The sequence below is a fragment of the Petromyzon marinus genome, chromosome 7 (assembly GCF_048934315.1).
Source record: "Petromyzon marinus isolate PM22_M1 ecotype Great Lakes invasive population chromosome 7, UKy_Petmar_22M1.pri1.0, whole genome shotgun sequence".
Taxonomy (NCBI): domain Eukaryota; kingdom Metazoa; phylum Chordata; class Hyperoartia; order Petromyzontiformes; family Petromyzontidae; genus Petromyzon; species Petromyzon marinus.
Genome location: NC_133673.1, coordinates 7,331,908 through 7,355,952, shown reverse-complemented (window position 1 = coordinate 7,355,952; position 24,045 = coordinate 7,331,908). Strand labels below are relative to the sequence as shown.

Here is a 24,045-nt window from a genome sequence, read left to right as displayed (position 1 = left end):
ATGAGGGTTTACCCTGACTTGAAAACGATCAAGCATTTTGGCATCAGAATTCCCATCAAAATCTATCCATGCTCCTGTACCGTTCCCATTCTGCTGTAATGTGCACTGATGCCTACTTTGTTGATGGTGATAATGGCACATACAAAACATTTAATTGATGGATCTGCTGTAAATTATGAGATTTTTAAAAAAAATTCTTAACTCTTTTAGTCTATGGGGCATCGCATAATGTCAGGTATATCACCTTCCACAACTAATGCTGAGGTCTCTTCAAAAGGCTTGTCTTACCCAACACCAGAAACATAGTAATTAAATTCACGTAGTTCAGCACATTTCCATAATTAGAATGGCTATGTAATTGTGTGCCTTAGAAGTAAGATAGTTAAAACTATTTTTATTTTATCATGTAGGCCCACTGAGCCATTAGCTCCTTTTCAGAAGCGATCTGGCCACAAATTATAGTTCAACGAAAGTGGCTTATCACGTGAAAATGTATGCCATCCAAATACTCTAAAACGCATGTTTCAAAAAATTGAAGTTAAAACCAAAGTGCAAAATTTTTGTGATTTTGCGCATTTGCCGAAGCAGGTTAGAGCCCATTAACTCGCCATCTTTGGTTTGTGTTTTAGCCTCTGGGTCGATCATTTGGCGGTGCTGTGTGTGCAGATAAGGGCCTTGCTCCGAGCCACGTGGTGAGCGCTGTGGCCGCCCTGGTGCTGTTGCTGCTGCTGGCACTGTCCGTCACGCTCTACTCGCGCTTCAAACTGGACCTGCAGCTGTGGCACCGCAACACTTACGGCGACTTCGAGACCAACGGTGCGCGCTCGTGTGCATGTGTGCGGGACAGCACACTGCGCTATGAATGCGTCGACCGAGTTCATTCCCGCTCACGGCATCGGCGACGATTATCTGAATCGGTTTTGGGCCTTCTCTAAGTCATCTCAGCCTTAAAAGAGTACCTGGTGAAGTGTTAAACATCATCATTGGAGAGACAAAGGTGGGCGGCTATTGTGCAGGCCACCCACCCCCTCGTGTGCCATGCCACCTTTCGTAGGTGTTCGCTAACAGCACTTGCCCCTACAGTCTGTTAAAGGCTATACGGGAGATCTTTATAGCTTTGGGGTCGTGCATAATGAGTGGCAGAAGAGCAATAGAGATTGGGGCAACTTTTGGTCACCGTAAACAACAGTGGTCATTGATCCGGTAGAAACATTGGTACTTTGAAACTTTACTTATTTCACACCAACAACCATTGTTTTTGATTAAATATTAAATGGTTGCTTCCTGGCCTATTGGATGTAGCTTATATTTTTGTGTGCGTGGCAGCGACACTATATGGGGAGAAGTGGTGCAGTGGTTAGGGCACACCACTAAGATACCGGCAGCCCTGTTTGATTCCTGACCATTAAGATAACATCAGTGGCAAGTGTTATAGGGTGTAAACATTAGCAGTGAGGGAACAAAGGTCGCCAGGCATGTTGTTGATCACACTAGCCCCTCATGTGCCTTCCTAGCCAAAATAGGTGCTTGCTATCCCAACAGTTGTTAATGGCTGCACAGGGAGTGTTTGTCATCGTGCGTGCATCTATACACTTCCTTATCCTGAAATCTAACGCGTAAATGTGCAGATGTGCATTTGTATTAACGGTGACATAGTGAGTGGTTCGACCTCTACGCTGTGATCTATCTCTGGCAAGGTGATTTTGATTCCGAGCAATGCTGCTGGCTCTCGGTTAAGCATTAAAAAAAACGACAGAGGGTTAAAACAAAAGTTAATTGCTGTTATTGTCACTGAGCATTCCCAGCATTAACAGGGGAAACCTGACACCCCCTCCCCCTCCCGTGCGATGACGTGTGCTTGCACTCGGTGTCCTTTGCCCGCGCGCTCGTCCCCGCAGACGGCAAGCTGTACGACGCGTACGTCTCCTATGTCAACACCGAGTTCGACCGCAAGTTTGTGCACTTCACTCTGCGGCCTCACCTGGAGATGCGCTATGGTTACCGCCTGCACACGGATGACAAGGACATCCTGCCAGGCTTGGGTATGTTCTCCACTCGAGCAGCTGTGTACCTGTTAATATATGCAGATGTATTGGAGGAGCTTGTGCATGCCCTACTATTGCACAATGCGACCTTGCCTTAGTGGCTGGAATGTGGACATGGGCTGTTGCTAAGTTTATATTTCCCAAGTACTAAGCCGACGCTGCTGGCTTCCATCCATTGTTTGAATCTGATCAGCGTTTGCATGAATAAACCACATTTTCAAATGTAGAGTGTTTGATATTCTCAGCCTGGCCACCCTTACCAAGGTCAGTACAACAATAATTTGTGTACTTTTATTTCATTTAAATTAGCACAAGCTAGGATTGGGGCTAAAATGTATAAAGACGTGAAACGATTGACGTGCAAAAGATAGAGCATTCCATTAATTATTAAAAGGAGCCGTGTCATGTTGCGCAAATGAGTCCTATCCAAATTACTTCGCCAGTAGTTCTGTAGCGTCTTATTCTGGGGCCTTTCCATCGCTGGGGCTTAACATCGGTCTCCTGCTGTGTAGTGGTGGCAATAACATTGCCTGACTTATCGGAGAATTGGCAGGCACACCCACAGTCATTATGCATGGTATGCACTTGAGAAGGGGCAGGGGGATAGAGGCTTGAACAACCACGCTGCCGTCACGAGCCATGTGAGTGCCATTACGCAAACCCTTAGTATATAGCTGGAGGTGTTGCTGTAACCGGAAACGAATGTTGGCGTAAAATAGATTCTGACTTGTCCTTCCCCGCACCTCCGGATTGGTGCGGTTGGCTATGTACGGTGCAAAAGAAGTGGAACATACATACACACACACACGTGACGGAGGTCATGGTGACGATAAAGGGGCACGCGAGGGACGATAACTAACGCAGGGGATGTAGACTTATAAAGTCAAGGCACCTGTACCAGTCATTGATCTAACAAGTGGTATGATGGACACAACATGATGATGACCTGTGTGAATGAGTTCAATTTTGTCAGCAGCAGCTGATTGTACACAGAGTTGACATGATGAGGATTTGGTGTATTGAAGTTGTACATCTGTGAAACATGCTTAGTTATTTATTTGAAAGCAATTTAGTGCTGCAGTCCGTTAAGGAGTTCTTAGCATGCCAGCAATGCTGCGTCCCCATTGCAACTGTTTATGGCTACTTTACTGTGTGGCTACTGTATTGTACTGAACAGGATTTGCAACATGCCACAGAAATAATATCTGTATAGGACGTGAATCACAATACGAGCGCAGAAACACACGTAGGTGCAGGCATCATATTCAACCTTTATGTTCGCAAAATAAACCTTACATCGCTTGGTGTGTGTGTGTGGAGTGGAGAGCGGTGTCACCACAAGTGACCATTATCTGAACCGGTTCCGGGCCTCCCCTTGGTCGATTCGGCCTCAACTAAGAACCTGGTGCGGTGTGTATACATCGCCACACTAGAGAGACAAAGGTGGCCCTGGCGTAGTGCTGGCCACCCACCCCCTCGTGTGCCGGTGCCAGCCTATACGGGAGATCTTTGTCTTTGGAGTGGAGAGAGAAGGGTCGCAGATATACATGCATCATGCTGTGATGCTGTTGACCTAAGCTTGATTCCCGGGCCACAAACATCGTCGGTGGCAAGTGGTGTCTAAACCTACGTTCGGCCTTTCCAAAGTAGACTAAGATTTAATATGAGCACTTGATGACAAAGGTGCCGACCACATTGGGTTTGGCTTAATATGTCATCGCTAACAGCTTTTGCTCCGACAGTTTGTGTGGCTACGTGGGAAATAATTGTCTGTGTGTGCGTGCACTGTGGGAAGATATTTGTCCTTGGTTGTGACTCGTTTAGAGGAGTTAAAGTAAGAGGGCTTTATGAGATTACTCAGGAAACCGCCCTCATGTTATAATTCAATATCGCACCGCTCCTTTTAATTCAATTCTGTCAGTTCCGCTTACTTCGTTTGGCCAAGATAAGCGGGCAGCTGAAGGTAGCGGCATATTCTTCTATAATTATCAATGCTTTGTTTTTTAATGCTCCTTTACTGGAGGCTTAACGCATGAATTTTTTTGTGAACTTAACATATCAGCGTTATTCAACTGTACATCGGTGAAAAATAACTTTATAGCTCATCGGATTCCTCCAGTGTAGATAAATATTCTGATTCTGATACAGCAGGAAAGTAATGAAGGTCAGCATTTCGTCTGGCGGTCGTGATTGTTATAGAACCACACTCTAAAATCTTTTTCTTTTTTCGGATGCACATCTTGAACAAATGAACCTTTTACTGTAAGATTATGCGGCATTTGTTACGTCAAGAGCACTGGTGGCTTAGAAATGCGCTTGTGCGCCGGATGGTAGGGATTCCACGGGGATACGATGCTCTCATCGTTTTTGCTCTTCACGTGGAAAGTCCATGCCAGTTTCCATTTACCGTTCCATTCTCTCCCGGCATGGAGGACTCGTGCTGAATAATTAAGCAGCTCGGCACAAAGCTTAAATGAATAAAAGACCCTCTGTTAATGCTCATGCCATCACCGGCCCTTATTGGCACCGGTTGCCAAGCACTGCATATTACGCTTCACATCGGTCTGTAAAGGATGTGTTTTGTTTTCCTCAAAGGCTCTGTTAGGGCAAAGTACACTGTGAGTTTATCACAAGCACCTGTCCCCCTGCTCACTCGCAGCCTTTAGTCCTGTGGGATTACTTGCATGTGCGCGTGAATCCGCGTGTGTGCGCAAGCTGAAAGCGGGCGTTCACATGTCCCTGTTTGTCCAATGCTGCGTGTGGCAGCCTGCCACGTGGATGAGCGTCATGCACTGTTGTCGCGACTGTCGAATTTGTAATGAGTGTAAACAAACAAAAGGACGAAAATAAATAAGGTTCAATTCTTTCGAGCAATTTAAATTGACCTTGACGCATCTCAATATGGGTGGGTGTTTTGCTGATTTTTGTGGGTGTATTGTGATATTGGGCTAAACCAGTGGCGCAGTGGTGAGCGCTCTTATCTATGTAATTAGCGAGTGATATGAATCCCCCTTTACCAATCCGCCCTGACGACAATTTGTTCAAACAACCTCTATGATCAACACGGCGTGGGGATTCTTTCTACTAGCAGTTGATTGGCAAAGTACTGTAATATTATGATTGCTGTCATATGCATGTGTGGCTTTATGTATATGGCTATACCTGTGAATGGTAGCTTGTCTTATTTCATATTCAAAATATGTCTTTTTGACTTTGCAACATTACATATTCTCCTGCCACAGTGGCAGTCCTATGGATTCTGGATCACTGTCATTGTGGATGCTTAAACTTAGATTTATCTTTGCCAGTTGTGCAAGTACCGTACTCCGATTATCATGGTTGGTTATGCACGGTGTGGAAGAAGTTCAACATGCATATATACATACATACTCAATTCTAGATTTAAAACTTTCGTGACTGCAAGGATCCATACATACTCGTTGGTCATACAACTGCTTTTTAACTTTTCCAGACATGTGCTAATGATGTACGGGCTCTTCGACGTGACACGAAGCGTGACGATCTTTCCGTGTTTGTATCTTCATGTGCACGTGTCTTCATGTTCACGCGTCCCGCACGATGGCAGAGCCGTCGCCCGAGCTGCTCATGAACCTCAGCCGCTGTCGCCGCCTGATCGTGGTGCTGTCTGGCGCGTACCTGGCCCAGGAATGGTGCTCTGAGGCTTTCCGGTACCCAAGCATTGACATGAAAATCAAAGCAATCCTTTTGGTCATCCGAAGGAGTATGAGTTTCATACTGTTGATTAAAATTGGAGAAGCTACCAACATATTGTGACATCATAATCGTCGTCAACCGTGCTCAATCTACTCTTGGATGAATTCCTTCGCAAGTCGTTGCTATCTCCCATGGCTCTGTGATTTAACAATCCACCTAGCGCTACCACAAAGGTGGATTTCCACTATTCTATTTTCTAAGTGGACATACTCTGAAACACATTCCATTCCTTGGCAGTATTGTGCATCAGCAGGCTTGTCCTATGTTATTTTCTGTAGTTTGCAGTGGCTTACAGTTTTGTAGCCATGCCTCCATGCCCAAACAAACAGTTTGCTGGTGCTCATCTGCATTGGCAACCGCTAAGCCAGACATAATACTCTTTGGTTCTTTCGGTCAAGTCACGTAGGTAGAAAAAACATCACATTTCCATAGCAGGGGCCAGTCTTTCCAAAAAAATAGTGGTGCACTTTCTACGAACCCCCAACTTTTACTTCACACACAAAGTAGCTAGATTAATGCACTGGCCAGTGTTTAGAACAATGTATGGCAAAAATATACTAGTGTTTCAATCACCAACAATTGGGCAAATGGCCAAGGCTATGTTTATTTAATTATGTATCCATCTGGCCCTCATTTGCAACCTACCATGGTGTGGGACAGTTCTCCTTCCTTGCACTGCTTGATTTGGAATGCCCTCCCACTATCTTTATTCCCATATTTCTATGACCTCACTCAATTAAAATAAATTTGTTTCATTGTTGTTTTCTGCTATCCTGTACAATAACCGTCTCTTACTGACTGTCTGCTTTGTATGATACACCTTCAGGCCTGTACTTGGCAACTGTAAAAAAAAACATCTGTGTAAATGAATCTACCCAGGGCCGGATTAAGGTTATTAGGCGCCTAAGGCTAATATGAGGGGGAATACATGTAATACATATTGCAAAAAAATATAACAACTCATCAACATAATGTATTTGACTCCAGGTAGAGCCGTAAAACATAAATCACTCGCTACACTCATATCTGCAAACAAACAAAACAATTCCCGAGCTTCAGCTGTGGCAAAGTCATGATGTCATTGTAATTCAAAGACAAAAATACTTCCGATGGCTGCGCTACCATTGCTCATCTCTTACTGCATTATCGAATGGAGGGCCTAACAGAGGGCCTGCAAAACATGAGCCTATGGGTTAATCCGGCCCTGCATCTACCACATTTTTTCCTCCCAATGCAATGCCGACCTTTCTTTCTCTTGTTTGCCACGTGGTCACGATCCCGGCGTCTGCAAGGGAGGGCCTGCTTCGCCTGCAGGAGCTGACGCCACGGCCCGTGTTCATCACGTTCGACGATGGCCGCCGTGCAGCCCCTCACCCGGCCCTACAGCTCTTGCACCTCGCCCGCCCACACCCCGTCATCTTGCCATGGGGCTCCACCTCTGCGGTCAGTGGCAGCGCTAGGCGCAGGCAAACCGAGCGACGGCTTAGGGGCACCCCAAGTATAGCAAGGGGCCTCAGATTCATGACAGAAAGAGGGGCATCAAATATCGGCTCATATTCAGATCCTAATAAAGAAGAGAGATCAATTGTCTTATCTCTCATCTCGCTACAATTGTATTTTTCTCGACGTTTGTTGTCTCACCAGGATTTCATATATTGAAACAGGGGTTCCCAAAACGAATACTATGCCTCTCCCCCCCACTCGCTGTCACTGTGGCGGTCCCTGGTCCCGCTATCCCCTTAACCCGTTCCCACTTGCTATGAGCGGTCTCTCAGTGGTGAGACACAGACCCTGTGAGCACAGTCGAGAGGGAATATTATAAACCAGATTTCTTGAGACAATTCCTTTCTGGGCCTACTTTCTGGGCCTACTGCTCTACCAGTTATGCTGGACAAGTATCTGTCAGTTACATTAACATTGACACTTGTGGTCGGCAATAGCTGTGGGTGTCATTGTACTTCGTGTCCATGATGCAGTTATTGACGATGCCTGCAGATACTGCATTTGTAATAAGGTTATGTATTTACAACGTTCTCTTGCTTTGTTCAGAGTCAACATCACAATTGGCATTGTTCAATTAAAACTTGGAACTTTTATGGACTTTAATGTTCAGTCCAGTTACAGACAGGAAAGTGTGGCTGGTTTGAAAAGCATAGAATACTTTTTATTGGCATAAAATATTTATTTCATGAAATAGATTTATGCATTTTTTTTACAAGGAAGTTTTGTTTAACCATTACTATCTCACAGAACTCGTAGGGTGAGCAGCAAGCATTCCTTTGGCTTTGGCAGAGTAGCAATAGGGTGGAATGTTGTAGCTGTACACTATCATGTAACCGAGTCGGTGGTTCTAAGGCATCGCCATCAGGGCCCTTATTTGGGGTGAACATAAATGAGAGGGTCTTAAAAATAGTGCATGGTGCACCCTGGGATTGAATGGGTAAAATTATTTGTTTGAACAAACAGGATCGTACTATAACTTGTTCAATATTAGAAATAATAACAGCAGTCGGGGCACATTAGGAAAACATATTATTCGTCTATTGGGGTCAAATGACATAATTTCACCTGTTAAAGCTTTTTGTTCATGCAGAAAACAGCACAGCTCGTTTTTCATTACAACAAAAGAGAAAAGGTGGATTGCCATTCCTCTAAAATTACCTGTGATAGTCTGTGCATGATATCACGGCTATTTTTAGACATTGCCTGTGAAATATGCTCTACCAGAAGATTATGTACCAACTAGCTTTTTTGCCCGTCCAAGGACGGGTGTATATTGCAGTAAATCTGAAATGTTCAATAGAAAAATTGCTCAGCTCATGATTATTACCTGCTAATGGTTATTGTGGAGGGGTGCGGCATGTGGAGTGACGTCACCCGCTCATGATTATTAATGAGGGGAGGGGTGCGGCATGTGGAGTGCGCGACCTTGTTCGTTCATGTAAATTTCCACGCGGGCATGAATATTAATTAAGGGGGGCTCTTTTGCAGTAACGTCACGCACGGATGTAGCACTGTGCGTAGATTTATTTTTTAACCGTCACTTTCTGTAAAGAAACGTCATATTTGAAGCGACTTTGCGTAATAAATGATTTAATTTAGCGCGACTTTCTGCGTTAGCGTAAAAATCCACCTACTCATGAATATTAATGAGGGGGGTGGGCCTCGTGGAGTGACGTCACGCGGGGGGGGGTGGGCTCACGTGGAGTGACGTCAGGCGCGGGACGGGACAGACATTTCTGGGTGATTATAGTAGGTAATGAATACAAAAGCGCACTGTACCATATCAGATGAGACAGCTGATGAGAATTCCAAAACCAAGCCTCCTCCCTCCCCCTAACCTTCAAAGCAAAATACCACATTTCACAATAAGGTAACCTCATCCAGTGCCGTCAAGGTTATGTGCGTGGCCTCGCAGGGGTTGACGATCACCAAATGTGTGTGAGCAAACGGCGTGGAAAAGTTTTGGGGTTTTTTTACACGTATTTTTAGTTTGAAGAAGCCGACCTCCTCCGGCCACTCGAGGGTTGTACTTCTGTAAATAGATTACGTCCTGCAAACCGTGGGGCAGTTGTAACGTAGGCATTGGACCTTGCACTTTACATGAACACTGCGGTACACACACACAAGCACATTCCACAAAACCATGTCAGTAAAACGCTTTAGACTCGTGACGATGTGTATATTCATCGATGAAAATGTATTCTAATCTTCACGTTAGATGCATAGAATCGTGCGGGGTGAGAATCTATTGTTTAAGATTTGTATACATTTTATAGTTTCCCGACAGCCAGTCGAGGCACTGCATTCCTGATTTTTTTTTAAACTATTGTTGAATTCAATCGTGACCCCATATCATAATGTATCTAATTACTATAAGTTTTCAGACGTGGTTTAGTGACTTTACGTTTGAGAGCTAGTTATTTATTAGTAATTGTTTGAGGAAATATGTACGTTTGCATTCCTGTTCCAACAGTCCACCAGCCCCCCCCCCCTCAGCATTGCATCACCTTTTAAAAAAATGTTAAAAACCTCATCCTTGTGAATATACCTTTTTTTACTCAAGAGGCTGAATCTGACTGGTATTTCCAGTTTTCATTCCAGGATGTAACTTTGTAGAGTCAAGACTAACGTGTTCTCTCTTTGCAATAACAGAATCTGTGACATTTCACATTCACAGCGTCAAAGTAATTTTTAAGTGGAGCAATGCATGCTTTCAAGCTTGGCTGAACAACTATTTAAATATTAAGGCATGCTTGGGGTGATAACGAAACTTCACATTCATAATCACTTCCTCTTTAGAGACTATTCTCGTAATTAAAACCATGATACATTTTGTTGCGTGTGGTGGGGTAAAGTGTGGGTAGCTCAATTATTCCAGGGGACGGTCTGCCCAGTGTGGAAAAGTAGGCCAAATACTCTCTACAGGGGCTGTCTCTCGTGGAGGTCCTTCTGTCAGCAGTGGTATGAGTCAGCAATTGCAGGGCTACACCATTACCAGCTTTTTATTTTTTTTACCCAACATTTACTTTAATTAACACCTAACTCATTTGGAAATGAATGGCCGTATTGTTTTATTTTTTGCATAAATAATGGCCAAACTTGTTTAGCGTTGCAGGATTTGAATATCGGCTTTTAATGACGCGCGTCGATGCTGCTCGTGTGCCAAATTCAACTCGGTCACCATGGGAAAATATTCCCAGGCATGCTTGGCTTTATTTAGCCATGGAGAACATGATATATATAAAAAAAATCCTTTTTACATAAATTATACTGTTTTTACTTTGTTTCGCAAAACGTCTTTGTTATTAAACTGTCTTCATTATGTCAGCGGTAATTATGATGACTAGCTGAAAGTCTCACAAATATCAAAGCTCATCCAAATCTATAAAGCTGCTCTTTATTAAGGTACCTCGGTAACTTGTTGATGCACATTCGTTAATTGCCATGATTAATTTGTCAATGCTCATTACGTCTTAGCTGGCAGAACAACACACCTCCATGTGTTCCAATCCCCCCCCTCCGCTGGAGCCTTAAGGCTCACATTTCTACACAGTCGAAATATGCCATCATTTACGGTGCCGTCCTCTGTCATTGAGGCTGCCGGAGAGGTGTCCGAACCTGTCTTAACCTCCAAAATCACACAACAACAAAGATCATGCTCCTAAAATAACATCTGTTAAGGCGCACGCACGTACAGGTGTGGAATTTAACTACAGTGCATTCCTTATGGTTGTTAACGCCTGCTCTCCCCAGGGCTCTCACAGGTAATTACACACAAGTACAACTATGCAAGAAACATCTCACTCGAATTTACCCCGGGGAGGGCTGTAAGTATCACATGCCCACCAATAGATGAGATCGCACACTGGATTATATTCAACCTTAGGTATTACCTCTGAATGTCAATATTCCATATATCATTCGGCCATATCTTTGTGCATGCATGCTTTTGTGGGCATGTGACAAGAGGCATTGTTGTCACATCAGCCAGTTCTTAGCCACAGAACGTTGTCAGTACACACAGTCAATATGTATACCACACAGCATCCTGGAAGAACCCACTAACCACCTCACAGGGGGTGGAGTCGGGTGGCAGCGATGAACACACTGCGTTCTGAACCTAGCAACCCGAGTTCAATTTCCAGCCACAGCTAACGTCAGTGGCGAGTGACATCTGAAGGCATACTGGTAAATAACCCCCATGACCGAAAGGCATGAGAAGCCACGGGCTCGAACATATTGTATCGGTATCGTTAATAAATACTGCATATGTGCAGATAACTGCATGCTGGTTTTACCCATTTGTATGGAAACAAGATCACAGCCATGCCGTTGTGCTGTGTCATGCTTGTGCCCAGGGTTTGTTACATAAAACAACAGCACTCCCTTAAAACCACTGTCGCCATTCAAAGAGAATGTGTGTACCCTGAAGGCCCTGGCACCCCGCTATATTGATTGCTTCATTGCTGGACTTGATTAAATTTGTTTTGCACGTGCCATTTTTAGAGATCCAGGTCACTCCTGGTATCTTCAGTTCTCACCTGGATCAACAAAGCGAACGTGAAACTAGATTGGAACTCTGAATGTAAACATGTTTACTGCACGTAGTGATGAGCAATACAGGTGGCCTTGACAACAACACACAGTAAACCACATCTTGATAGCAATGCTTAACTGCATCAAGAACTTAACGCCAACACGTGCTAAAAATTATTTGATTGATTGTGACTCACTTTTATTGGCTTATTGAAATTAATAATGATACTATAAATATTCTTAATTAGCATTACTAATTATTTAAATGAGGAATTCATACACAGTGATTCCCTTTAGGTTGGTAATCCCCAATATAGGCATCCTGTATCTGTCAGTCTGTGGACATTTTCAAAATGCATTTGAAACCTATTTATAAGCTTCAGCTTATTAAACGCTTAGTTCATTAAGTAAATGGATTCTTAAAATTTATTTAAAATACAATTTTCATGCTGAGTGTCTACTACTGCTGCTGTGTCCGGACTGTGCACTACAGCGCTTTGAGATCCTTGATGAAAAGCGCTATGTAAATTAAATAATTATTATATTGAGAAACACATTTAGATATATTAAGTTCCAAGGCCATCATAATACCAGAATTATATTGGCATTGCTGGCATCTGAATGGCATTTAATGATCTCGTTGCTGATATCACGTAGCCTGTGGAGATTGCCAATTCTGGCATATTGGGCACTGAGTATAATACCAAATTGAGTCTCAGCCCTAATTTCAGCTCATGGTAAATCTGTGTGTGTAAAGTGAGATTTATACTTGTGCGCTTGTGTACACGCACATGTGTGTATGTATATACACATATGTGTGTATGTACGTTCATGTGTGTGTACGAGTGTGTGCAGCGGGCAGAGATGATCTCCCAAGCGAAATGCTGAGGGAGGGTGGCGTTTGTGCACAGACTGCTCTCTATGACATCATAACAACAGTCTGGACCACTGGACGGGTTCCGCAGGATTGGAAGAATGCCCTGGTGGTCCCCCTTTTTAAGAAGGGGGACCGCACAGACTGTAACAACTACAGGGGCATCTCACTCCTCAGTGTGCCGGGAAAGGTCCTGGCAAGGATTATTCAACATCGCCTTGCCAGGCACGCTGAGGAGAGGCTTGCGGAGCCCCAATGCAGTTTCAGGAAAGGCCGGTCCTGCACAGATGCCTTATTTTCTGTCCGTCTGCTACAGCAGAGGTGTAGGGAATTCCAACAAGACCTACATCTCTGCTTTATTGACCTGGTCAAGGCCTATGATACCATCAGTAGGCCTGGGCTCTGGGTTGGTTGTTCTTTGTGCTTTTGGACTACCTGACCCTCTGCTTACGATCATTAAGGACCTTCATGATGGTGAGCGGGCCCGGGTAAAACTACGTGGCCGGGAGTCAGAGCCATTCCCTGTACACCTTGGGGTGCGACAGGGATGTCCTCTGGCTCCCACATTATTTCACATCTATTTTGACCACGTAGTTCGTGAAGCCTTCAATAGCTGTACCGGGGGAATCTCCATATGGTACAGATATAATGTGAGGCTGATCGATGCCCGGGTGCGGTCAAGGGATGGCTCCCTATTGCTCAACCACGTTATGTATGCTGATGATTTGGTAATAGCTGCTCATTCAGAGAAGAAGTTGGAGACGCTGCTGCTGAGACTGGAGCGTGCCACTAAGAGGTGGGGCCTTACCATCAGCCCCACCAAAACTAAGCACCTGCCTGGGTATTTTATACCATCGGACACTCCACCCCCACAACTCCCAATCGGTGATGGGGCAGTTGTGGAGCGAGTGGAGAGTTTCCCATACCTGGGCAGTGTGCTTATGACCGGCTCCAGTTTAACAGCAGAGGTCTCACTCCGAATCAGTCGAGCGGCAATATCTTTTCATCGGTTGCGTAACGCTGTGTGGAAGCTACCTGGTCTGTCGCTCCGCACTAAGCTTCAGGTCTTCTCGGCCACGGTCATTCCCTCCCTTCTCTACGCTTGCGAAACGTGGACCCCCCTAATGGAACATCTTCGCCGGTTAGAAACATTTAGGCTGGCCTGCCTACGATCCATCCTGGGTTTCACCAGACTGGATTGTGTGAGGAGCTCACAAATCCTTGAAAGATCTGGGCAAGGTCCCATCGGTGAGCTCCTCCGGCAGGCAAGGCTGCGATGGCTGGGTCATGTAGCCCGCATGCCCAGCCACCGCATGCCGAAACAGCTTTTGTTCGGCCGGATTGAGGGGGCTAAACGGGCGCGGCACGGGCTAGAGAAGAGATGGAGCGATGTGGTACAGGAGGACGTGGAGCTAAGTGGACTTGCCGATGACTGGTACCAGCGGTGTCAAGATCGGCCTCTGGAGGAGGCTCGTGAAGGACGCTACTGGGCAGTTGGAGGTAGTTGCCCTCCAACAACAACGGAGGGCAGAGGAGCGATGCTCACAGCAACGAGCGGAGCGCCGGGTGGCTAAAGCACAGCAGGTTGGCACAGTAGGGGGCACAGGTGGTGCATCAGCCAGTCATCTCAGTCAGTCGACCCGTGGCACCTGGGTCTGCCCCGTGACCTGCCAGCGGGCGTTCGACACTTTACGTGGCCTCAGGTTGCACATAGCCTGGCACAAGCGTCGTGGTGACGTCACCGCCACTTAGTGGTGAATGGCAGTTGTTGTTGCTGTGTGTGTGAGTTAGAGTAGTGGCACAGTGGTTAGCGCAATGTGATGGAAACTCGGTGACATTCATCTGATTCCCAGCCACAGCTCACATCAGTGGCGGCATGCCGGGACCTTAATTGGTCCCGCACCTTTATTACCAACCTGTACTGATGAGCATGGTGAAATATCTTCAAACAACCCACATGACGGACATTAGATGGGGGAGGCCTTCATCCAGCAGTGGATTGACAAATGACTACGTTATTTAATATTTTCTGTAGTTTGCAGTGGCTTACAGTTTTGTAGCCGTGCCTCCATGCCCAAACAAACAGTTTGCTGGTGCTCATCTGCATTGGCAACCGCTAGGCCAGTCATAATACTCTTTGGTTCTTTCGGTAAAGTCACGTAGGTAGAAAAATAATAGATCACGACGTTTCGATCGCAACACAAGCAATCGTCATCAGGTGGGCCAACTACAGCAAGAAAAAACTGCTGAAGTTGTGTTTTGTGAGTCTACATGTATTTGTATGTACAGTGTGTGTCGTGTGTGTATATTTGTATGTGTGCATAGTTATACTTGTGTAGGCCGTATGGATATATTTTTTGTGAAATTAGAGAACCCATTTATGCTGTGATGGAGCATCATGAGTAACATAAAAATTAAAAAAGGCAAAAGTACTTTTTTGCTTATAAAAAATGAAATATGTCTTAGTTTTCATCTTCTTTGGTTCTTTCGGTAATAAATTGATAAAATAAAATAACACAATAATATTCTCACGACGTTTCTCATTCTACGTGACTTTACCGAAAGAACCAAAGAAGATGAATCATTGCAGTCACGAAAGCTTGAAATCGAAATGTCTTAGTTTATCAGGCTACAGGCCTTCTGGACTATTGATTATTTAGGCAGGCAAATGATGTACTGTCGACTTTCTTATTCAGGTATGTTTAAACAAATACTGTTATTTTGCTGGATATAGCTGGCAAGAGTCATGACTTTTGCCATGAGGCCCATTCAGCCAAAAAACAATTGTAAGTAAATTGTTTCCAATTTTGCTCTTTAGAGTTTTGATGTTCTCTGCTGAATGGGGCCCATGGCTAAGAAAATGGCTTTTGCCAATAATATTTGGAAAGACGGATTACTTTTTCAACGTACCTAATGCATCTCATGAGACTCAAGAAGCTAAAGCCGGTCCAAAGTTTGTTTTTCATAACATACTGCTGTAAAACATTGGTTTGCAAGGCCATAAAAACTATTTTATGTTCACATATCGAGACTGCTTTTCTGCATTATTTATTTATCATGCGCATGTGTGTGTGTGTATATATGTTGAACTTATTTTGCACCGTACATAGGCAACCGTGCTCATTGTAGGTGCGGGGGAAGGACAACAAACTAAACACAAAAAGCAGTTATAAGCAAATTAGTTTTAAATCTAGATTTTAAAGTGGCTTCCGAATATCGGAAGGAAGAGCGTCTCAGACGGCCGCAGAAGCGCATCTGAAAGCACGCGATGCAGTGACCGTCTTTGTTTGATGGCTAGCCAAAAGCCGCTGTGAGGATGACTGGTTTATGCTCCTTTGCATGTGCGTGTGGGTCTCGCCAGACTGCAACATCCAAGTTCTGGAAGCAGCTGTGCCTTGCGCTGCCCAAGACTGTGGAGATGCGTCACTTCTTGGTGGGTGGCGGTGGCGCGGGTGACCCGCAGGTGCAGGCGGTGGGCGACCGCGACCCCATGCTCATGCTGAACCCCGAGTACCTGGACAGCCGCGGTGATGGACTCGACGGTGGCGGGCGGCAAGGTACGACCCTGGCTACGGGCACAGCGACACGCACGGGCAGTGGTATAACGTGGTTGGCATGGGCCCCTGGTGCAAATAACAAGTTAGGGGCCCACCGTCAAATTTCGCCTAACTTTGTAACCCGGTGCTTGAGCACCTCCAACCGTAGTGCAATTGCACTGCCTGCACACTTGATAGCTATGCTATTGCACGTGGGAAAACAACACGACATTTATGATGTTATAACTGGAGGCATTATACAGTGGTAGTTACCAGCCATGGAGTTATTCACCCCCCGCCGGCAATATGATGGAATGTCACGGTTCGTGGTCGTTATACAATTGAGTGACATTTTCTGTCTCATTGCGTACTGTCTGTTCTGTATTTAAAAAAAATATTTATTGCACTCGCATGTGCTGTCCTGTGTGCACACGCGTGTTGCACACATATAATTATCCACTTGTCGATTTTTTTGCCGCAAGTGATTTCAAGCTTCTACAAAAGAATTGTAAGGTTAGCACAGATTGATATGACAATTATGCTCTTTTAGAAAAGTTTTTTACTAAAAAATGTAGTGTTTCTGCCTATTTTCTGTTTCATATTTTCGCCCAAATGGCCTAGTTTTGTTGAACTATTACTCATCCGCTATTTGGCTTCTGAGGGGAACAGGTAATTTTGTGTTCTGCCACCAAAATATCTCGATTGGCACATGGTGAATGCTCATTAATTGGACCAGCTTGCCCAGATTTTTGATCATATTAAAAGAATAGGGATGTTTTAATTCCTAAGCATTTCACATGCATTATTACAGCAGTGAAAATATTCCTGCCTTTTTATAACTGCACCTCAACCTCCAATGAGCATTACTTTTATTAGTAAGTCAAGCGCTATACATGCAAATTCTTCGCACAGATGGCAACCTATATGTGTGCTAGCAGGCCTCAGTCTCAACCGTTAACGACCTCGCCTGGTATACATGATTTCGATTTAAAGCTTTCGTGACTGCAATGATTCATCTTCTTTGGTTCTTTCGGTAAAGTCACGTAGAATGAGAATAAAATAATAAATTGATAAAATAAAATAACACAATAATATTCTCACGACGTTTCGGCCACAGCGCTGTCCTACCAGACAGTCTCGTCCCTTCACCTGATGAAGGCCGCTTGTGTTGTGGCCGAAACGTCGTGAGAATATTATTGTGTTATTTTATTTTATCAATTTATTATTTTATTCTCATTCTACGTGACTTTACCGAAAGAACCAAAGAAGATGGTATACATGAGTTCGTGGGTTCAATCCCGACCTGAACGATACTTATATAATTGGAGTTTCCATGTTCTCCCCGTGGTCGCGTGGATGTTTCTCCGGGCCCTCTGGTTTTTCCTTTCACATTCAGAAACATTCTTTTAGAGTATTTTGCTGATGGAAATTTCCACGTGATAAGCCACTTCGTTGAGCTGTCATTTGTGGCCAGGTTGCTTCTGAAAAAGAGCCGTATAGCTCAGTGGGCCTTACCTGGTAAAATAAAAATAGTTTAGTTTAGACTGACTATAACAGCACTTTCATAAGCAACCTAGCCATCGTAAACTTTACGACACCCAAGCCGGGCTGTTGATGATGAAATCTATCAGCAGATTATGGCAAGGTGGAGCAGTGCACGCTGCCCCTTTTGTTCTTCCAGCTATCTAAGGCAGCCCACGGTCTTTGTTCAACATGAATGCCTCGTGTATTCTCTCGTGTCGTAGCGTGCCCTCTACAGGTCTGCATAATGCGGAATGGTGACGCCGGGCAATGTTGTGTACCCACCATCCCTGTAGGGTCACGGGGGCTGGAGGCTGAGTCTTCCTGTTGAAGGCCCAACCCCTCTTCAAAATTCTCATAGTCAAGGCTTCGCAGGCTTTCCTCATACACATAGAGGGGGTGAGAGCTCAAGAAGAATGCACGATAGACAAAAGGAGATAATTTAATTACTCATTTTGTTTAGCTTTTAACATGTATTTAAAGTTTTCCTAACATTGACAGTGTCATGCCTCCTACTCTGAGTTCTGGTATGCCCCCTTTTTAAACAAGATCACGCTTACACGCTCGTGTGCCTCTGCCCTGAATCAGATTCCCGGCGTGGGCGGGCTGGCGATGGAGTGGCTGACGTCGCCATCCTCTCGCTGTCTGAATCCACGCAGTCATCGGCGGTGGTGTCACGGCCCAACCATGGCCCCGAGGAGCTGGATCCCAACCTCAACATCGAAACCCTGGAGTCGCGCAACTATGGTGTGCGCAGGGACTTCTACTGTCTGGTCACCGAGCAGGAGATATAGCCTCCGTCCGGGGCTCTGTGGGCAGTGATATTGATGCATCATCTGTTCAGGTCTAGTCCCGTGAGTGGACGAGGACGTCTGTGGTCTGTAATGCGAGCAAAATAAACTCAATCTGGAATTGTGGGAGCTATCCAGGTTACAGCATACCAGGTCTTCGGAAGAATAATGAAGTCTTTGTGTTGTGGCGTCTAGGAGACTTGAAAGTCCTTTGAGTGACCTTACCTCTGCCAAGGGAAACTTATACGTAAAAAATGCAGTATATTCATTTGAAATCTGTGTCGAACAATGTTTTATGTTGTGGAGCTTAATCCAGAGCAATTTACTACTATAATGAGCCAAGAATGTCTGTGTGTCTCGCACGTGACGTCACTCCACGTCGGCCAACCCCCCTCATTAATAATCATGAACAGGTGACGTCCTCCACATGGATCCCCCCCCCCTCATCAATAATTATGAGCGGGTGACATCATTCCAATATGGATCACCCCACCCCCTCATTAATAATCATGAGCAGGTGACGTCACTCCACATCGAACAGCCCCCCTCATTAATAATCATGAACAGGTGACGTCATCCAAATGGACACCCCTCATTAATAATCATGAGCAGGTGACGTCACTCCACCTGGGGGGGCGAGGCGCCTCCTCCCCCCTCCTCAGCGTCAACACACAACCCTCACTACAAAGGCAGAACCCTCACGTCACGTGATCTCCGTCACGCTGTTGTTGAGACATCAAAGTAAAAAGGACGTCGTGATGAACAAGGGATTATAACCTTTAAATGAAATAAGTCTGTGTCACTGCGGCCTTACAAATTGCACACGAATTGATGCAATATCACGTCGCGGTCTGCTTTTCGGTTGCAAGTTTCAGATTTACTGCAATACACCCGTCCTTGGGCGGACAAAAGGTTAGTAGACTATACTTACGAAAATGATGGTGGCCTTTTAACATCATCTATATTTCTAGAACTTAAAAATGAAGGGACACATACATTATTGATTGTAAAAATGTGAAATTGTTTTTGCCTGTCAATTTATTTGTAAATGAATTATGTGCCTGGTATACACAAGTATATTGGATAAGTGTCTGTATGTGGCATTGTGTAGTTTCACATGGTATCTTTGCACCGCAAAGGTAAGCGTCAGTGTTGATGATCACGAGCTCGAGGTTATGTATACTTTTATGCAAAATGCTACCTTTGTTTATGAATGGTTTTTTTTGCTAAGCGTGTGTGTGTGTGCAAGCATGTGAGTATTCTAATACGGCTGTGTGACGTGTAGACCAGGTTTTTGGAGAGAGTTAAATATTTTAACCCTTTTTTTAAAAGGGAGAATTCCATATTTAATGCTGTGGGTGGGCATTTGTCTCTTTGAGAGTGGCGTCTGGAGAGAGCTACAGTTGAGCAGCTTTATTACGGGTACCTTAAGCACCACCGTGCCTCGGCTCCAGAAACAAATATTTGCATTCCTAAAAATGTCGTATCTGCAGTTTGTGAGATTTTTTTATGGCTTATAAAACATTTTAAATTGCAGTTGAGAAATTTGACTTCGAAGTGACCTAGATTCTTAGTAAAAAATTTAATCGTGTAATTAATTTGGTGCAATTTTTTTAATTCTTATGACATCGTGACTCGTTTGTTAATTTCTAAAAAAAGGGGTATTGCAAAACTGAACCATGTCACGACCGCACACCAAACTATGGATTGTGGTCAGAACTGTGTGCCTTCATGTGCTTTCGTAATACCCACGGGCGAGATGGTGCAAATGTGCTTCACGCTCATTCTCCATTTCCTCTTATTGTTATTACAAAGAGACTAGGACGTTTTAGGTTTTAGGACATTGATTAAACCGACTTGGTTGAAATTAATTTAAACGAAGCAATGCAGTGAGAAAAGAATGTGTTTAATCATGACCCTGCTGTATATAATTAGCAAATATATTGAGCATAAAAATACAATATAATTTAAATCAAAAATGTTGTACTAAATATGCAGTTTCTAAGCACAGGAAATGCACATCATTTACATACTCTAATGATACAACATTTATTTTGTCTTGTCCATTAAAAAAACATGAACATTACCTGTAATTTGTGTCCATTTTAAGAGCTTTAGGAAGTTTGTTAAATGTTTTGTATGTATAATAAATTATAATTTAAATAAAGTGGTAATTTATCAGTCGTGTTGACTTGCACATTTTCTGAGGCATACATATATACATATTCCTTGCGGTTGTGTTGCGATCGATACGTAGTTTTTTAAAATTATTTTTTACCTATCTACGTGACTTTACCAAAAGACCCAAAGAATGTGAATTCCTGCAGTCACGAAAGCGTTCAGTCAAGATACATTCATGCACTTGCGTTGTCCAAAGTTATACCCTTGTGCACAGGTGTGATCATCTTGGAATATTCTGAGGAACCTTCTCGAACCTACATGAGACAATTGAGGTAAGGTGCGCACATGTAAAATATTCATCATAACCATCGCACCACCGTCCGTGTGAAAAAGTCACTTCCGCGTTGTTTAGAATGAGCGATCTTGAAAAGTGAGAACTGATCTACGAACGCAAGTGGGAGATACATGTACAAGGATACACCCTATAAGACTCCTCGTTAATGCTTATGGTTAAAGACAGCTGTGATGCAGAGTCTGAATGTCGAACATGCCTTGAGGCGGCACCAATATTCACTTTCGGCAATTTGTCAACTGTGCCTTAAGACGCCAATGCACGTCCCTTGCACAAGCGCTAAAAATACAAAGCAGCTATATAATACCAAGACGGCTATATAATACAAGGCAGTCATATAATACGCAGCAGCTATATAATACAAGACGGCTAATAATACGAGGCAGACGACGCCGGCATTCGCTGGAGGACTTCTGCCAGTGCCACTGCGGCATTGAGTCGACAACGAATTGTCGACTTAATGCCGCAGTGGCACTGGCAGAAGTCTGGTCAGAAGAGGGAGCGTGCATTGCAGTGATTTTATAAATCGTCGCGGCAGGAAACACCGCCGTCTGCTGGGAGGATTGCTGTATGCACAGTGGAGTACTTGGGAGAAAAACGGCTTTGCCCTTGCCAGCGTGGTAGTTGAATTGCACACTTTTTAACCTGAACACACAATAAAGCATGTGTTGTGTAGTACTTCTTGACACCCAGGAGACTTGTAGAACCAGACGGAGACGAGGATTCTTACTTCAGGCTGCTTGCCGTTTATTCGAACTCTTACACACTCTGTCCATTGTACACTCACTGGTTGGTTACACTCTCTGCACTCGACGCTTACACGTGCTATGGTGCACGTTAGAACTCTGTCCTTTACGCGGACATCCCTTCAGCTATCTACGCCGCCGGTACGGCTCCACTTTGTCTACCCCCTCGTCTGCACCGGGCAGGGGATCATCCAACACCGCCCGGCGACGAGGTGAGACCTCTACATCTCGAGCCCTTCTTCGGCGATGACTGGGATGTCATCCACGGCGACCACGCTGTCGTCACGGGGTCCCCCTTAAGTAGCCCTTGGCGACTCCTCCCCCTAGCTCGGACCCGCCTTTGTTCCCGAAGGTACCCCCTGACAGCACCTGTGACATGACGTCATTCTCCGCTGAACTCGCTCGCACCTCCCTGTGTACGCTCCCTCATGGTTGCTCACTCTACTCCTCTACATCACCCCCCCCCCCCGTGAAGAAAAATCAGCCGTCCCGGCTGTCAACGTCCCCTTATATATAAAAAATCTAGACGACCCCTACGACAAGCAGCAAAACCGTCACAAAACAGGAACACACTATAACACTAAATCCCCAAGCTAACATCCCTATAGCCACAACATAACAACACTGAACCCCCAAGCTAACATCCCTATAGCCACAACATAACAATATAACACCCCCAACAACTCAAAAATGCAAAAAAACGAGGAGGGAATGACCGTCTGCGAGGAAAACAAGACCGGACGGCCAACGTCGAAAAAGTCCCTCCAAACAGTGTCCCGCTGCGCCTGTCACACTAACGGCACCGGCCTGCTCCCCCCCGGAAGCAGCAGGCCCCTCGCGCAGTGGCGGTGCGCTCCGCGGCGTGCCGGCTCACCCCACAAGCACGAAGCAGGCGGCCCCCCAGACTCCAGATGTCGGGAACCATCTCTTCGATCGCAGGCTCCTCTCGCTCTCACAGCCAAGGTCCTCCCCCGCTCTTCTCACTCCAATCGCGGGAAGGGAGGCACACCCCGCTCGCAGTCGCAGGGCTCCAGCGGCGCTCCGCCAGGCCGGCGCAGCGCAAAATGCGCAGCGGCCTGCAGCGAACGCGCCGGCAGCAGACGCACAGCGGCGGCAATGGCGCCCAGTTACTGCAGAGCAAGATGGCGGCCGATTGCTGCGTCGCGTCCACGCGCCAAATGGCAGGAACGCCCGCAGCCGCGGTTATGGCGGGAACCGCCGCAGCCGCGGAAAATGGCGGGGACGCCGCAGCTGCGGAAAATGGCAGGTACCGCCACAGCCGAAAAGTGGCGGGAATGCCCGCGGCAATGGTGGGAACGCTACAGCCGAGGAATGGCGGGAACCGCCGCAGCTGAGGAGTGGTTGGGGCGAACCGCCGCAGACAACGAGTGGCGGGAACGCCACAGCCAAGGAGATGCAGGAACGCTGCGGCAAATGGCGGGAATGCCCGCAGCCGCGGGGATGGCGGGAACCGCCTGGAGCCGCGGGGATGGCGGGAACCACCGCAGCGACCCGACGGCGGTCGCGTCCTCCTGCAGCTCCGCCGTCGACTCGCCAACACCCAGCCGGCCGGCGACGTCGCCCCAGATCTCCGTCAATGGCGGCCAGTCGGGGCTCACAGCCTCCTCCCACGCAGGCTGCAGTCGCCCCCTCCCCGGGGCACATCACCGGGGCCCCGGACTCCGGGGTCGTCGCGGGGAGAGCTCTGGTGCAGCCCTCGTCGTCCATCCGCTCCACCGGTTGGTTCTTGCACCCCGCTGCCGGCTTTTACACGACACCAGCGAAGGGTTTCAGCTTCCTTGAAACTAAACAGCTCTACTCTTGCGAAGGTTTGACGGCCACTTCCGACACCAAATGTTGTGTAGTACTTCTTGACACCCAGGAGACTTGTAGAACCAGACAGAGACGAGGATTCTTCCTTAAGGCTGCTTGCCGTTTATTCACACTCTTACACACTCTGTCCACTGTAGACTCACTGGTTGGTTACACTATCTGCACTCGATGCTTACACCCGCTATAGCGCACGTCAGAACTCTGTCCTTTACGCAGACATCCCTTCAGCTATCTACGCCCCGGTACGGCTCCACTTTGTCTACCCCCTCGTCTGTACCGGGTGGGAGATCATCCAACACTGCCCGGCAATGAGGCGAGACCTCTACATCTCGAACCCTTCTTGGGCGGGGGCTCGGATGTCGTCCAAGGAGGTTCTCGTTCCTCTCCCAACGGCCACGACTTCACTCTCCCTACGGCGATCACGCCGTCGTCACGGGGTCCCCCTTAAGTAG

The 24,045-nt window shown here is 45.9% G+C and overlaps 1 protein-coding gene across 2 annotated transcripts in view; it reads left to right on the top strand.

Moving 5' to 3' along the window:
- SIGIRR (single Ig and TIR domain containing) overlaps positions 1–20,722 on the top strand; it is a 41,809-nt gene extending 21,087 nt beyond the window's left edge. The window contains exons 6-12 of one of the 2 annotated variants that reach the window (XR_004402481.2): positions 667–816; positions 1,899–2,042; positions 5,632–5,734; positions 7,073–7,223; positions 16,055–16,250; positions 18,047–18,149; positions 18,339–18,474. Coding sequence is in view for 1 of the 2 variants with exons in the window: in XM_032948893.2 (XP_032804784.2) it covers positions 667–816; positions 1,899–2,042; positions 5,632–5,734; positions 7,073–7,223; positions 16,055–16,250; positions 18,339–18,544 (950 nt within the window). In the remaining variant the exon portion in view is untranslated. Of the gene's footprint in view, positions 1–666; positions 817–1,898; positions 2,043–5,631; positions 5,735–7,072; positions 7,224–16,054; positions 16,251–18,046; positions 18,150–18,338 lie in introns of both variants that reach the window. The other variant, XM_032948893.2, reaches the window with a different exon arrangement.
- Positions 20,723–24,045: the final 3,323 nt, after the last annotated feature.